At 40.9% G+C, this 16,578-nt stretch overlaps 1 protein-coding gene across 3 annotated transcripts in view; it reads right to left on the bottom strand.

Moving 5' to 3' along the window:
* Positions 1-227: 227 nt before the first annotated feature.
* The window catches only part of ZMYM2 (zinc finger, MYM-type 2), a 65,867-nt gene continuing 49,516 nt past the window's right edge, over positions 228-16,578 (bottom strand). For all 3 annotated transcript variants that reach the window (XM_010851172.1, XM_010851174.1, XM_010851173.1), the window contains 11 exons: positions 14,374-14,503; positions 13,555-13,670; positions 12,593-12,758; positions 11,393-11,518; positions 10,501-10,595; positions 9,132-9,300; positions 8,812-8,963; positions 6,454-6,568; positions 5,581-5,832; positions 5,173-5,293; positions 228-4,298 (listed from right to left, as the gene is read on the bottom strand). In XM_010851172.1, coding sequence (XP_010849474.1) covers positions 4,106-4,298; positions 5,173-5,293; positions 5,581-5,832; positions 6,454-6,568; positions 8,812-8,963; positions 9,132-9,300; positions 10,501-10,595; positions 11,393-11,518; positions 12,593-12,758; positions 13,555-13,670; positions 14,374-14,503 — 1,635 coding nt within the window. In that variant the 3' untranslated portion in view covers positions 228-4,105. The remainder of the gene's footprint in view (positions 4,299-5,172; positions 5,294-5,580; positions 5,833-6,453; positions 6,569-8,811; positions 8,964-9,131; positions 9,301-10,500; positions 10,596-11,392; positions 11,519-12,592; positions 12,759-13,554; positions 13,671-14,373; positions 14,504-16,578) is intronic.

The following is a 16,578-nucleotide window of genomic DNA, read 5'->3' as shown; positions in this document are numbered from 1 at the left end:
TTTCTCTTCCTAACTACCATAGTTCGCAGTAGCTCTCTGGCACAGAGAAAATATGAAATGAAGATCTGTGGTTTAGGTTTTGTGATAACGAATTTCCATGGGATTATCTAACAGTAACATGATTCACAAAACTAGGTCTAATGCCCTTTATGTTCAGGCTATTTTAGGAGAGATCGCTCCACTCTCCAAAAAAACATGTTGCTAAATAAATCATACGGATGCAAACATAAATCTGCAAGAATTTAATACAAAGTCTCTTAAGTATAATATTAACCATACTTAATTTGAAATTCCACAATCAAAAATCCAAGGCAAAGCCGTCATTTTACAAATAAACTGAGACCCAGACAGAATAAAGGACCTGGTCCTTTATTTATTCCCGGAGCCGACTGCTCTTCCTCTGGACCCCGGCAGGATCTACATCTGCTTCATTCAACAAAAACAGGGACCTCCAATGGTATACCCACAGGGTCTGTGGGCCCCTCTGGTTCTATTCCTAATATACACTTTATTCACAGATTAAATCTTGGTTTCTCTTTCGTTCTTTTCTTCTCAAAAGGCCTAAATTCATGGACTGTTTAACTCAGTAATGAATTAGGACATTATGTGTCCAGATATTAAGAACTTTCTCTTGTCCAGTATCATTTTCAGGTAGTAACAGCAATTTACTTGCAGTACCTCTCTAAGATCTAGCTTCTAAGTAACGAGGTGGGGGGAAGTACAAACTGAGACACCATTTTAAGTGTTTCTACTCAGACTGACACAGTTAACCTGTTCTGGACATCAAATTCTAATCTGTAAGATTTTGTTACAGTGGTATCATTTTCAAATATGTTATTCTCAGGAATGGCAAAAAAAAAAAAAAAAGTACTTAATATTGGGGGAAAAAACCATTAACAACTGTCTATTTCTAAGAACATAGCAGAATGGAATAACTGAAATCCAAAGAACTGCTCTAAAAATGAGTATGGGGCTTATTGAGGGGGAAAATCCAACTGTATTATAATTTAATTAAAGAAATTTACTCTCTAAAAAACATTTTCACACGCACTTTCATGACCATATTGCTTGAGGGAAACAAGATGACCGTGCAGGCAGTGTTTACGTGGGAACGTAAGTGATATGTGTGTAATAGTACATTCTGGAAATGTATTTAAGACTGCAAGACATTTAAGATCTCAGGTTAAATGGACCGGTATTAAGAGTAGTACAAACCAAAACTGTACAATGTTATCACGTCTGCATCACTGTGACCCTTAACATGGTGCACATACAACCACCTAACCACAAGCCACAGTCGCCCAGGACAGAACGAGACCCCATTAGGAGGCAGTAACAGATGTGTGACGCACAACACAATTCACAGCCTCCTCTCCCTGTCTCAGTGTGTGTAATCCGCTGGTAAAAGCTCCACACAGCAGAGAAACATTAGGTACTATTTAAAATAATGTACTGTTTATGGCCAAAAGAAGAGTTGAGTTTCTTGCCTAGCAAAGTCCTTTAATATCTTACATTACCCAATACAGTTAGAAGTCTAAATAAAAAGAAAAGCGTTAATGAAGATTCAATTTTGCATGGGAAATTCACTTTTCTCAATATGAATAAAATTTTTTTCATTAATTCATTTTAAATGGCAAAATCTTCTTCAGAACAGAAAAACAGAGCATCTCCAACAGCAATCTGAAGGCAACCACATTATAGTTGTAGGGCACTGTCATCAGAACCACTGAGGAGCAAAATGAACTATCATTTCATTGCCCCTTTCTCACGGTCATGTAGGACCACATACCAAGGAGGTCCAGGAAGCAACAAAATGTGCTCCAGATGAAGTGGTTTCACAGAACAAACAGCCCTCACAAAATAGGATTATTTTATTCTTTTGCTCCTGAGAGTCAAGTTAACCAGTCCTTGGACTGCAGTCAAGACAAAGACAGAAGTTCTAAATCCTCAATCGTATCCACATCAGAACTATGCGGACATTTCTGTTGAGAAAAGGGGGAAGCCTTTTTCACAATAAAGAGAAAGAAAATAGCAAGACAAGGTGCTATGAATAGTGGGGCCACAGCAGGATGTATGGCGTTTGGTAAAACACACATGAGGTGACATTTAGGGAAAACGTTATTGCTCTGGGTGGAATACTGCACCACCTCAAAGAACAAAAGATGGTTAGGATTAATCACCTTTAATCAACATGTGTTTATAGGAAAAGTGCTTAAAGCTGTAGTTCTTAAAAAGGTGAGGATGAGAAAATTTTTGTTATTGTAAATGTTACCTACTTCATTAAACAATGAGCAATCTATATCTTTTTAAGTAATATCAGATTTGCTGTCAATCTATCAAATCCACAAATATAAAACCAGTTAAGGGACAGAAATGTTATTCAAACTTTATAAAACAAGTTAGAACCTTATAGAGTAATTTCTACGTCAAAAATATTTGTTAATTATTGCTTAAATATACAGCTGAATACACTCGTGAAATTTCCCAAATCATGACTGAGGAGACTTTTTTCTGAATGCTAACATTTATCCCAAGGAAGAGAGAAATGTTTAAGGGATGTGTAGACACTGCTTAACCACTGTGGAAAGTAGCCCAATTTCCCCAAACAGTTTTAATAATGAACATCACTGAAGTGACTCAGGAACTGGAAACAAGACCATGTGATCACACTCAAGCTCTATGAAGTCAGCCAAAGGATTTCTTCAAGATAATCACAGTTGGCACTTCCTCAGTATAGACAGTACGATTTTATATAAACTTCCTTGTTCTAAAAGAAAAGGTCTGAATGGATAAATCAACATGCGGCAGTATAAAGTTTTTTAATGCAATCTTCTATAAGAAGTAATTAAAATGTAAAAGCCAAACAGTCTAACATGGAACGTGATTTCCTTCGAGATACACTTGATCCAGTCTCCTTCTCTGCCCTCCAATCACCTGAACTGGCAGAGTCATTGTACTGCTAATCCTCAGAGTGAAACGGCTCCTATCTTATTTCAACTCACTCTCTTCCATAATGACGGTCTCAGGAGTGGCATTTCTGAACATAATTTTACCTAGCATGAGGGCAGGTACAAGAATCTTCATAAAGTTTTAAAGCTACAGAGTCCTATCCAGGGACCCAAACGTGATCTGTGTCCTCAAGGGCAGAGGAAAACCAATGCCTATATAGTGAAGGGGTGCTTAGGGTTGACATAAAAAACAGAATTTTATATTTTTATCAGATGTTTTTACAAAGAAAATGTCTCTAGGACATATTAACATCATCTTTTATATGTGTGTATGTGTGTACATGAATGTACACACATACACCCACACACATATATATACAAGTGTGTATATGTATATATGTGTGTGTGTGTATATATATATATATAATTATTATTGCTTGGGATGCTACAGAAAGCCACCAGTGAGGAAAGGACACCAAGGTTTTAATACAGGGAACAGAGAGGTCGGCCTGCAGTATGGACTCACATAACAGTTCACCAGCATCCACACCAGGATCAACAGCATTCCCTCATCTGTTTTTGGTACAAAAGATGGTATCTCTCTACATAAGCTTGTAAGGCTTTAGGAACTAAAGCATAAATCAAACAAACAAAACCCCCAGAAAAACAAAACAAAAACCCCAGCCCATTAGTTTACAGTTTATTTTAAAAATTCTGAAAGACACTGCAAGTTCTAAACTTTTAGTAGGTGCTCCCCACACACAACCATTCGGTCAGAAACCCAGCAGAAGAGCCCCCTTTCCAGGAAGCTTTGCAACAGCAGAGTGGTGCAATATGGATGTTTCTTACTACAAGAAAAAATTATACATGGCACATTCTCATTCATATTTTGTAATGTAAAAAGTTACAAACATACCTAATCAAATAAATAATAATAAAAAAAAAAGAATTTGAATGTATTTGTAAGTATCCTAAAACCACTACATAGAATAATGGCAACTTCACTCACAGATTATTTACATGGTAGTACCCGGTGTGGGTGCACTGCTACAAAACCCAGAACAGGAGGAGTAAACCTGAAATGTTTCCATAATGAAGATCTAGCAGCATGACTGCCTAACGCTGTTATCCTGACTGCTTCTGAATCCTTCCTTTTTTCAGTCTGTGTCTTCATCCAGTTCGTAATTGTCTTTATCATAAATATCTTTTACTAAAAGAACCCGTACGAGCATGTTTTCCAAGGTGTTTCGGTCCAGTGAGGCGGACGTGTACCAGACAGGGCTGTCTGCAGAGCTAGAGCATTCTGGTTGCAAATAAAAAACATCCATTCTCTGATTAAGATTCTGTGGACTTTGGAAGAAAGAAGAAAGTCAATTTCACAGTATGTATACAAAATTCCTCACAACTTATTTTTTTATTTTAAGAATAATTCTGCTACCATTACCACATTACATGGGCAGACCACATGCATGATTAACTACATTAAATATTCTATCACTTGAGACATTCTGAAAGTTAATTTCTATAATAAGAGTATTTTCCCACCATAATTTAAATTCTGTATTTCACTGAAACCAAGACATCATCGATAGAAACATTATTTTTAATCATTATTTTAATACTGCCATTAAACAAGTAAAGCACTGCCAATTATAATACTTCAAGATTCATCCCAGTTCCAGAGACAGAATAAAATATGACTGGAAGATCCAAATACTGGTGTAGCCACAGAGGGCTACCCAAAACCACCTGAAATACTAATTATTAAAAATAATCATCCTAGAGGTGACATTACTGTTTTTATGGTTCTTGACAGCTAACCTGGGGACAGTTTATAAAACTGATTACCTAAGAAAATACATTCTGAGTTCATGTTTACCTTTTAAAAATTAGAGGGTACATATATAAAATAATGAACAAGCATAAAATAATTTGTGATCTCTAAAAATTTCACTGGCTGCAAGAGAGACTCACAGCCCCCAAACTTTACACTGTTTACTGTCTCACCCTCTACAACAGCAATAACTTCCTTAGTAGAGAGCAATTTCTTAACATATGCTTAAGAGATACAAGCTGGGTGCTTTATAACAGGACTAAAAACATAATTGAAATAAGAAAAGAGAAAAATTTTAAAAAGGATCAATGAAAAAAAGTCACCTCTGATAAATTCACAGCACCTAACTGTTGCTACCATTTAAAAAAATCAAGTATCATAAATACTCACCTCTTAGACAAGTAGCATTCAAACATTTTCACAGGACATCTAGAAGGATTGGCTGTATTTTCAATTTGTTCAAATACTGGCTCATCATCTTCATGTTTTCTTTTTCCAGTAGTAATTTTATCTTAAGAAATAAAAATCACATAAACTCTCTACGACCAGCCTTCAAGAAAGGTGACCCGACTCACTGTGTTCACTCCCACTGCTCTTACACCAAAGGACGGGACCGGGTGTGCTCAGAGCCAGAAGCTGTGGCTTCTGGTAATTCCTAATTTTAACACGACATGGGCTGTCTTATCTTATGGAAGCGACAGTCCTTGAGTTCTTAACAAGGGACCTATGTGGCCTCCAGTCAGGCAAGAAGCAGCTATCCCTGCCACAGCCAATCCCAAACGAGACCGGTTACACTACCTTCACTATCTGTTCCGCACAAGGAAGACACTTGGTACCGAAGACAGGCTTTATTTTCCATGGTTAAAGGGTTTTTTTTCCAGTGCCTAAACACAGTGCCAAAGGAAAGCCGTAAGTGCTGTTCCACTGTTTTCAGGCCAAAATACTTAGTGTTAAAGTAGAACAGGGTGTTCAGAAGAGCTACTGGAGAGTGTGATCCTAGCTGTTTTATCCTCCACAGATAATCTTCTTCAACTCGAGAAAATATTGACCCTTAAATAGAGAGAAATATTTTTAAAGAATTACAATAAACAGTTTTCCTGTAACCGTCTAGGAACAGATAGTTAATTCAAGAACAAACCTAATCCAATCCTCCATTCACTCCAGGGCAACTAGAATGAATTTCAGCATCCCCTACATGGCTCTGAAACAACACAGAGCCAGAACCATAACACACTACACAATTAGACCCTGGGGCCAGGCCTTGGGTCTGCTCCTGGTCTTCCAGGTGATGAGCAGACTGTGGTCAGAAGGGGATTTAAATCTGTAGAAATCCTGAAAAAAAATAGGTCATTTCCATTCAAACAAGTTTTCTTTATACGTCTAAAACAGGTTTCTAAGAGAAATTTATATCAGAATCTCTACTAAAGGGCTTGAGAAACAAACATCCAGTTTATTTCTTATTCTAGAGAAACTGAGTCACATTTATCACAAAGTTCTTCATAAACACTAGTTATCAATCACATTCAGTTCTAATTCAACAAAGGATGATCTGATACATTCATAAATAAGTACTCTCTAATTTAAATTATTTCTTAATTTTAGCCACACTTTCTATAAAAACAAGGAGATCCCAGCAGAAAGTCACTGCTACTGTATTTAAAGGAGCATTACCATCTGGAAGTATGCTTGGTTGCCAACTTCGGAGTATCTTATTCAATTCTTGCTCAAATGTCTGGTATCCTGGATCAATAAATATGTTGTCTTTTCGATTACTACCACACAAGTACTGAAAAAAAAAAAAAAAAAAACCACATCTTGAAGGAGAACCAACTAATTGTATATCACTTATACTCTTTATTTCCTAAGAAAAAAATAAACGCCTTATATGTCTATTAGCACACTTATAAAATCGGAAATTATCTTTATCTATATACTTAGAAAATGAAAGAAACGTTGTTACCAATTAATCTGTTCCTGAAAACACTCCAAGCTGAGGTATACACCTAAGAACTCAGGATGTAAGAGGATGAGAGCTGTCAGTCTGTCAGGTAAGAACACAGCAGGTGGCTCCACTACTACATACAGGGTCCAGGGGACGCACGTTGAGGCTCGGGGCGGGGGCTGGCTTCCCACACCTGTGATGGCCTCGCTGAGCAGCCCAAGAGGCTCTCTATGCTCCACTCTCCTCAAGTCAGTGCAAACTTATGAATCTTATCGCTTCCTATGACAATCCTTAACAGTGAGAGTTGTTAAAGAATGATGTAAACACCAAAGTCCATCTCCAATGAGTAAAAATAAAGTATAAGGGAAACATGGGACGAGCACAAAGCCTGGGAGGTGGGAACCAGGACCATACACAACATTAGAGTGTCATGTATGTAATGGGGCACGAAGATATGAAGGGCGATAATAAGTCACTGAAGATGCATGTTGAAAATCCATTAGAAATCACCTAAGATGCATAAAAAATAAACCAATGGTGGAAGTAAATGTATACAAAACTATACACAGAGCAGCTAAGAAAATCCTTTACAATTCCCTAGTATTTTCAAAAAGGTCAGTTTTCATTCCAATCCCAAAGAAGGGCAATGCCAAAGAATGTTAAAACTATCATACAATTGCTCTCATTTCACATGCTAGCAAGGTTATGCTCAAAATCCTTCAAGCTAAGCTTCAACAGAATGTGAACCAAGAACTTTCAGATGTACAAGGTGGGTTTCGAAGAGGCAGAGTAACCAGAGAGCAAATTGCCAATATTCATTAGATTACAGAAAAAGCAAGGGACTTCCAGAAAAACATCTACTTCTGCTTCATTGACTACACCAAAGCCTTTGATTATGTGGATCACAACAAACTGTGGAAAATTCTGAAAGAGACGGGAATACCAGACTACCTTACTTGTCTCCTAAGAAACCTGTATGGGGGTCAAGAAGCAACAATTAGAACTGGACATGGAACAATTGACTGGTTCAAAATTGGGGAAGGAGCACGTCAAGGCTATATATATTGTCACCCTGCTTATTTAAATCATATGCAGAGTACATCATGCGAAATGCCAGGCTGGACAAATCACAAGCTGGAATTAAAGACTGCCAGGAGAAATATCAACAACCTCAGACAGGCAGATGATACCACTATAATGGCAGAAAGTGAAGAGGAACTAAAGAGCCTCTTAATGAGGGTGAAAGAGGAGAGTGAAAAAGCTGTCTCGAAACTCATCATACAAAAAAACTAAGATCACGGCATCTGGTCCCATCACCTCATGGCAAAACAGAAAAGGAAAAAGTGAAAGCAGTGACAAGATTTTATTTTCCGGGGCTCCAAAATTACTATGGACAGTGACTGCATCCATGAAATTAAAAGACACTTGCTTCTTAGAAGGAAAGCTACAACAAACCTAGACAGCCTATTAAAATGCAGAGACATCACTTTGCCAACAAAGCTATGGTTTTTCTAGTAGTCATGTACGGATATGAGAGTTGGACCATAAAGAAGGCTGAATGCTGAAGAACTGATGCTTTGGAATTGTGCTGGAGAAGACTCTTGAGAGTCCCATGGACTGCAAGGAGATCAAACCAGTCAATCCTAAAGGAAATCAACCCTGAATATTCACTGGAAGGACTGATGCTGAAGCTCCAATACTTTGGCCACCTGATGCAAAGAGCCAACTCACTGGAAAAGACCCTAATGTTGGCAGACACTGAGGGCAAAAGGAGAAGAGGATGGCAGAGGATGAGATGGTTAGATAGCAACACTGACTCAATGGACATGAATTTGAGAAAACTCCTAGAGATCCTGAAGGACAAGGGACCCTGGCGTGCTGCAGTTCCCAGGGTTGAAAAGAGTATAACACAACTTAGCAACTGAACAACAAAAACCCTATTTCAAGTAAATTATCTTTGCCTTGCTTGGTAAGCCAATAAATCCTTACGTTACATGATATCTTAGAAGAAAACATTTTTCTCTAGAAGCACTGCCATAACAACCTTCCTTAACAACATTGTATTTCAGAGCTGTGGAATTACTGACCTCCTGAATTCCAAGGCAGAGATAGTAGATGCTATCGGGTGCGTAGCTCTCCCCATTGGGCCTTCGGATCTCATTGACAAAGTGGGCCAGGCCGTAGTCCAGCTCAGCCGTGGTGTGAGAGAGCAGATCCTCTTTCAACTTCACTGACTTAGCTAAGAAAAGAAATTTTACTGTCTGAAGATTAAGAAACCTCCTGAAATCACTTTATTCTATAAGAATTCAAATGTATTTTAAGTTCCAGTCATCCTATTCAAAGGTGGTGGATAACAAAAAGCCTGATCTTAAACAGGAACCAGTGAAGACAGAACCAGAGCACTTACGAGGTGTCAGCCCATCTAACACCAGAAGGTCTTCCTCGAACCGCCTCGTCCGGACCCAGTGTCTCCAAGCATTGACCCCATACGCGTACTTGAAAGGGAAGCTGCACTCGGAATTGTCAGAGCTGTCGTCGTGAGACTGGTACCCTGACACCGCCTTCCTCTTGGTGCCCTGGTCATGAAACACCATAGTCACATCTTCTCTTCCTTAAGCCTATTTATCTCACGACTTTAAGTAAGCCATCTCTCAACAAATGCATATTACAGAGAGCTGACTGGAACTTCTGATTTGAGAACAGCTACCTACAACATGAAATCTCTCTCCAAGAATGCTGTATTTGTGCATAAATTACTTTGTATAACAAAATCATATTAACTTTTGCTGTGAGAGTGACTGATGATGAGATAATAAAGACACAAATAATAAACTAAAGATCTGAAGTAAGAGGATTCCAAATATTTATGTAAGACAGAACTAAAGAACTTCTCCCAAGCTCCACCTTAGGGAATAACTCAGTTCCTCCTGCTTCCCTGATGTACTGTTTGCCACACAAAAACTTGGAATTTGGATATAATCCAATTCTTCTATTTTCCCTCTTGTTCCTGAGCTTTTGGTGTCAGATCTAAGAAACTATGCCTGACACAAGTTGAACAAGATTTAGGCCTCTGTTTTCTTCCCAGAGTTCTAGTTCTTACATCCAGGTCTCTGACTCACTCTGAGTTCATTTCTGTGCGTGGTGTCAAGTAAAAGTCCCATTTCATCCTACCACAGGTCTCACTCCTCTTTCAATTTTTCCTTTGTTTATGGAGAAATTCGTCAAAGTCATCTTTTTCTTTTATTTAGATCTTGCTTTATGTTGGAAACCAGAAATACAGCAAGTTGTTACTAAAACTTTCAGAACAATGATACCTGTTCGTTTGTAAACAGAGAGCCCTGAAAGACTGAATTCTCCAGCACATCAGTTTGTAAACTGAGAGCCCTGAAAGACTGAATTCTCCAGCACATCTTCCTATGTGCTAGAAGGCTTCACAGAGACCAAACATAACCAACTGTGAACCCCAGCCTCACCAAAAGTCACAGGGGGGAAAACAGTATCAACTGCTGTAAAAGTAGTGAATTTACTTTTGTAGAAAGTATGTCAGCCTTTAATCAAGATAAAAATTAAAAATAAAAGCTAAGTTGCAATGATACTCACTCTTCTATGAAGGTACAACAGAAGATCCTTTACTTAGAAATGAAGTAATAAAAACTTTACCTTTAAGCCATTTTAATCCTGGAAAAGGAAGTATCTTCCCATATTCTGGTGTACAACTGAAGCTCACTACTCGCACAGATGTGATATGAGTACAAGAACACCATCACGATTCATACCTTTTTTTTAGATCGAGGTCTAGGCTGTTCCTCATATTCTTCTCCAAAAACAGGTGGTAATAAAAACTCATTTTCCATGTCAAGCTCCTCAGCAGCTGACAATCAAATCAGAAGAACTTTCACTCCAAACATAATAGCACAGGCTTGCATCACATAAACTCAACCAACAAAAGGACCAATCCCTGACTCTGCACAATACCACGCACAGGGCAGCCTGTGCTGGCTGAAGAACCATTTCTCTACCTAACCTGATCTATGAGATCTGATAACATCTGTTTAGACTCTTAAAACACAAGTATAATGCATATCAACATGGAATTTCACGGAATGTGTGATAGAAAAATTACTAAAACCTGAAATTCAATTACAGGATCTACATGATCTCAGCACAAATCTATTTCAAGCTATTACATCTTTTCCAAAGTTAAACGCTTTATATCCTGTTCAGTACGCTCACTGGCCTTAAGTAGATTAAGAAAATAATGAAAAACAGAACACACTTCTTTTACAACAAAAGACCTAAACACATCTTTATTCCCTGTGAAGGTTAACTTAATTTTCAAAAAGGTTTTAAGAAAAATACTATCAATATTTTATTTAAATTTTTAAAAAGACACCAAACACTTCTTTATTCTTTATCTCTAAAAGTTCCTATAATGAAACAGTTTTAAGGTTTTTAAGGCTCTGGGAAATCCTGTTAATTAAGCTCCTACAATTCAACATGTGCTTCCTTTTGGAAGAAAACTGTTGAGTTTTATTTGCATGAAAAAGACAAATAACAGTACAGGCAATGACATGAACACGAGATTGTTTCATAACCACAATGATGACCCCATAGCTAAAGTCTAGAAACACACTTCATACTCCAAGAGCAAAACTGCATGCTCAGTACCTCTGGGAAAGTCTATTTCAATATCCAAGTCTGGCTCATATGGCACATCGGGCATGCTGGACTGGGTCTCCGGCTCAGCACTCTTCAAGAGGTCAGAACCAATTATGTCCGTTTCAATAATGACATCTGTAATCAAGCCGTAGTATCATCAGAAAACAAAACAGAAAACTGCAACAATACTGATATTTAATCTGTGAAAAGATACTTAATTATAAATGCAAAATAAGAATCTTTAATTTATCACAAAAGGAAAGAGCATGCATCTACCTTCAAATATAAGCTACTATAAGCTTTGAATTAGATAATCATGAATACACAAAAACTTTCAATCCTGTAAGTTTTCACTGTGCCTCTACAAAGAGAAAAAGCATGTTTTAAGAGTAAACAACTCTATAGAGTATTTCTAAGAGCAATCTCTGGTCAAAAATAAACTTATGAGCACAGACAACTGGAATTTTCAACATTCTTTTTGAATTGTGACCTAGGTTTTCCACATCATTCAATACATGCTTATTTACAATTGTCTTCTAATGTTTTGAATAGTTGTTTTAAACACTTTTGTACTGAAACCCACTGAGAAAGGCATCTTACTGAATTCAGGGTGCGGTGGGAAACAGACATGTGCACACTGGAAACAAAAGTTGTACAAAATAACAGCCTTTCTAGGAGGGATTCATGCTGCCACAGCTCCGCGCTCTGGGTGAGGGGAACGGGAGTACGAACATGGAGAAACGTGCTCAGACACAGAAGCATCCAGCACACACGCATCCAGCTACCCCATCTGGCCAGCACTGCCCTAACACAAGCCCTGGTTTAAATAATCCAACTTACTTTCTTCGTATAAATGAATAAAACAAAACTGGGGATAACCATCGTAAAATAACAGTTTGGATATTTATAAAACCTACTATAAAGTCAGTTTTGTGTCTGAGCTCACCCACTGAAACAAGCATTAATTTAGATTTGATTTTAAAAACCAAATCTTGTCAACCATTAAAAGAGACTGTTTGAAATAGGTTATAAATTGCTGGGCTTGAACATGGGCTTGGCATCACAGAGCAACTGCAGATCTGATGTGGGTCTCAACCTGCAATCACCTCTGCAGCAGTGCGTCCCCCACACCTCCCCAGGCTGAAGTTCAGTGAGGGGCCAGCCCAGACCCCCACCCGCTCTGCCCACCCTGGGCAGTGGGGAGCTCACTGTGGAGGTCGGCGCCTTCCGCCTTCCCCTCGTCCTCAGTCATGTCCGTCATGGTCAGCAGCTCTGTGCCCAGGGCATCTGAAGAACCTGTGCTTTTCAGCTCTTCGGGCACAGCAGTCTTCTCACCACTGTCCAGGGGGGCAGGGAGAAACACAGGGACTGGCACCTAAGGGAACAGAGGACCTACTATCAGGCTCACTCGCTTACAAGGTATTTTTCTAAATTAAAAATTACTCTGACATGTGATCTACTTCATAATACTGGATTTCTTAGAAACTTTGGAAAGTCACAAGGAAAGCCCCAAATACAGGCAGCTACTTTTTGAAGCAAAAATTAATTTCTGAGGTTACTGCCATCACCAGAGGCCTCCAGCAGCCACACCCTGCACAGGGACCCAGCAGTGCACATGACGACATCTGTATGTGGCTCCATACCATGTGTGAACCTTCTGGCTCACAAATCTTACTTTCTTCTAAAACAAACATGAATACAAAACATAGTATATGTAAAGCAGACACAGACATAGGTTGGAACTATTTACCTAATATCTAATTAAACACAGAGTAACCCTTGGCAAGGAGAAGGCGATGGCACCCCACTCCAGTACTCTTGCCTGGAAAATCCCATGGACGGTGGAGCCTGTAGGCTGCAGTCCATGGGGTCACGAAGAGTCGGACATGACTGAGCGACTTCAGTTTCACTTTTCACTTTCATGCACTGGAGAAGGAAATGGCAACCCACTCCAGTGTTCTTGCCTGGAGAATCCCAGGGATGTGGGAGCCTGTTGGGCTGCCGTCTATGGGGTCGCACAGAGTCGGACACGACTGAAGTGACTTAGCAGCAGCAGCAACCCTTGGCAGAGCCTCCAACAGATTCAAGTGAAGGTCAGAAGCAGCCACGCCTCATCCTTGCCCACTGAGCCCACACGTTTGGTGGGGGGGAGCCCATGCAGTGTGACTTACGGGCACAGGCACGGTGGTGGGCACGGGGATGCTCTGGCTGTACATGTGCATGGGCACTGGGATGTACACAGGCACAGGGATGGGCACAGGCACGTACTCCGTCCTCCAGTCGCCATCTGGGGACACAGAAGGCAGTCAGGGAGCAACCAGCCTCAACCGCCACCCACCCAGCTGCTCAGGGTGCCCTGAGTACCCATTTAAAAAAATGCCCAGTTTTCACAAAATTAGTTAAGTTAAAAACAACAAAACTGAATGCAGTAGCCATTCTAACTTATAGAAAGCACTGCATGTGGGAATCTTAGCTTCTGCAGTGGAAGTGGGGAGTCTAACCCCTGGACCACAGGGAAGTCCCTAGACTTGTTTTTTAACAAGAAAGAAAACATTTTTTGAAATATAATATGGTTCCAGACACCCCGGCACACTCCCCTCACACTCCCCTCAAAAAGGTTTACTTAAACAACAGAATACAGCTAACATTTAAATTTGGTGAAAATACAGGTTTGAATGATTTCAACTCACTCTGACAAGGAAACAGAATAGTTATGGTTACAGATCACACTCAAAGAGATGGTATTCTCAGAGGAGCTCACTTAACTTCAGTGGGCCCTGGCCCCCAAGGAAACCAGGTCACTGGTGACATAACTTGCACACCTCTGTAGAGACTGATCTTTATTAATGACTGTAAATGATATGCTGTATTCTGAAGGCATGTCTAGAACCAGAAAATCAACAGAAAGTGACAAAACAACCCAACAAATCTACTCTGAAGCCACTGCTGAAAAGATTATGGATGTCACTCAAGGGCAGGGCCTGGGTCACCTGTCTGACAGGACTTGCTCTGCATGTGGGGTTTGCAGTAGGTCGCCTTGGTCATAGTCAAAGGTTTGCACAGAACTGCCTTGTTCTTCATCTCCTTGTTGGGGGTTGGAGAAGGGGGTGGTGCTGAACCCTACAGAGAAACAAAGAGAGACATTTTATTTCTGCCTCGAATTTTTACTGCTTTTGCTATTAAAAAATATCCAGTGTGTTCCAGTGGAGGGAACACACATGGAACCAATGTGAACCTACCCCAACTATCGGCAAAGCGCAGTAATTACCCCTCTACAGATCTGCTCGTCAAGACACCACAGCACACTGTCTGGTCCTGCAGCATGTGGGGTCTTAGCTCTCCACCAGGGTGTGAACCTGCACCCACCCCACTGGGAAGTGTGGGGTCTTAACCAGTGGACTGCCAGTAAGTCCCCACAGCAAAATTTTTAAAAATATAAGAGACAAGTCTCACTCCTAAGTGAAAAAGCAAGGTTGTTAACCCAGTATTTTAAAATAATTAGGCTCTTTTTGAGAAAGAAAAAAATTATTGAAATTATTATGGCTTTCTGATACTCTGGGTTTTTCTACTACATAAACTGTTAATGTGGTACTAACTCTGAAAAGAAAAATGATGAAAAGAATTGCCATAAATGCTATTAAACCTTAAGCTGTGTGTTTCAGGGTAATTTTAGAAACATATCAATAGTCTATCAGATGCTTCAGCCTGTTCACATCACACACACATGCACACACACGCATACACTCTATAAAGGAAGCTGAAGCCCTGTCCCTAAAGGCAGAAACAAAGGTGCTATGGGGAGAGCGATAGAAAAAATGTGGGCACCAAACCCAGGCAAGTTGGGTCTTAACAGAGAAATGCTCTCGAAGCCCCTTATGAACCAGAGGTCCAAGTCAAGACGTCCTGGTCGTCCGTGCTCCACTCCTGTCACTCTACAAACAGGGCACCATGTCAACTAAACTTGGTCACCTGGTAAAAGTTCCTTCCTTTCCTGTTAGTCAACAGGCAAGGTCTATACCTATTGAAAACGAATGCTGAAGGACCCCCAATAATGAAGACTACAATGACAACAGCCACACCTCCTGAGTGCTGCAGGGCTGGGTGTCTGTGTCCCCTAAACTTCACACTGAGATGGAACCCCAACTGGATGGCACCTGAAGGCATGGCCTTTGGAAGGCGATAAGGTCATGAATGGGCTTGGGGCCCTCAAAGAAGGGCCCCCACAGCCCCTCCCCTCCCATAAGGACACATGGCAAGACAGGAAGAGGAAGCAGGAAGAGACCCTCGCTAGGCCCTGGGTCTGCTGGAAGCCCCAGAACTCTGAGAAACACGTGCTGTTGTTGGCAGGCACAGCTTCTGGCTACAGCTCCTGTTATATATAACAGCTACCATGGGCAGGACTCCATGCACAGCACCCTTGCAGCACCTTATGACATGAGCCCTCTAACCCTCTCAGCACCACATGGGCAGCAGGTGTTTTCTCCTCCTGTTTTACAGACAAGGGAACTGAGGCTCAGACGATGCATGGCCGGGAGAGGTGACAGAGTGAAGAGTTCTGAAGTCAGGGCCCCAGCAGTTCCTTGATGCAGGCCTCTGTCTCAGCGCTCTTTGTAATGATCCTGAGGAGGTTCCACCACAAGGAGCAAAGCCCCACTTACAAACGAGGGTAAAGTCACACAGAGAACCATGAAGTGACTTGCCCCCAACTACACAGCTGACTCTCATCCTCTGACACTCCTCAGCAGGGAACTAAGGCTCCCAGAGTTCACAGGACTAGGTGGGGAGGACTCCGGACTGCAGAGCGTGACGCTGCAAGGCTCAGCTCCCCCCAGGTCACACCCCCTCTGTCCTCCCATCTTCCCGTGAGAAGGTCTCGGGGCTGTTGGAAGAGACAAGTATTCATTCGCCTTGGTGCAGGTGAAGGGGTGTCTTGAAACCTTGGTCAAAAGCTTGGAAACAAGCTTGGGAGTTGCCTTATGGCTGCACAAAGAGGACCAACAGGAAGCAACCATCTTTACACTCCTCAGCGTGGACCAAGTGCCTGGTGAGCATGGGACGATTCCACTGACTATGCTGTCCTGGCCCCCAGCACAGACCCCATCCTGTCTGAGGGGCGCCGGCCGGCCCACCCTGCCCCGGCTCCCCAGAACTCCACCTCAGGCCCCTCCGAGCTTGGCCTCAGGGAGCAGTCTGGA

Source organism: Bison bison, unplaced genomic scaffold, assembly GCF_000754665.1.
Source record: "Bison bison bison isolate TAMUID 2011002044 unplaced genomic scaffold, Bison_UMD1.0 scf7180017864299, whole genome shotgun sequence".
Taxonomy (NCBI): Eukaryota; Metazoa; Chordata; class Mammalia; order Artiodactyla; family Bovidae; genus Bison; species Bison bison.
The sequence above is the reverse complement of the archived record's forward strand: the minus strand, read 5'-3'. Positions and strand labels throughout refer to the sequence as shown.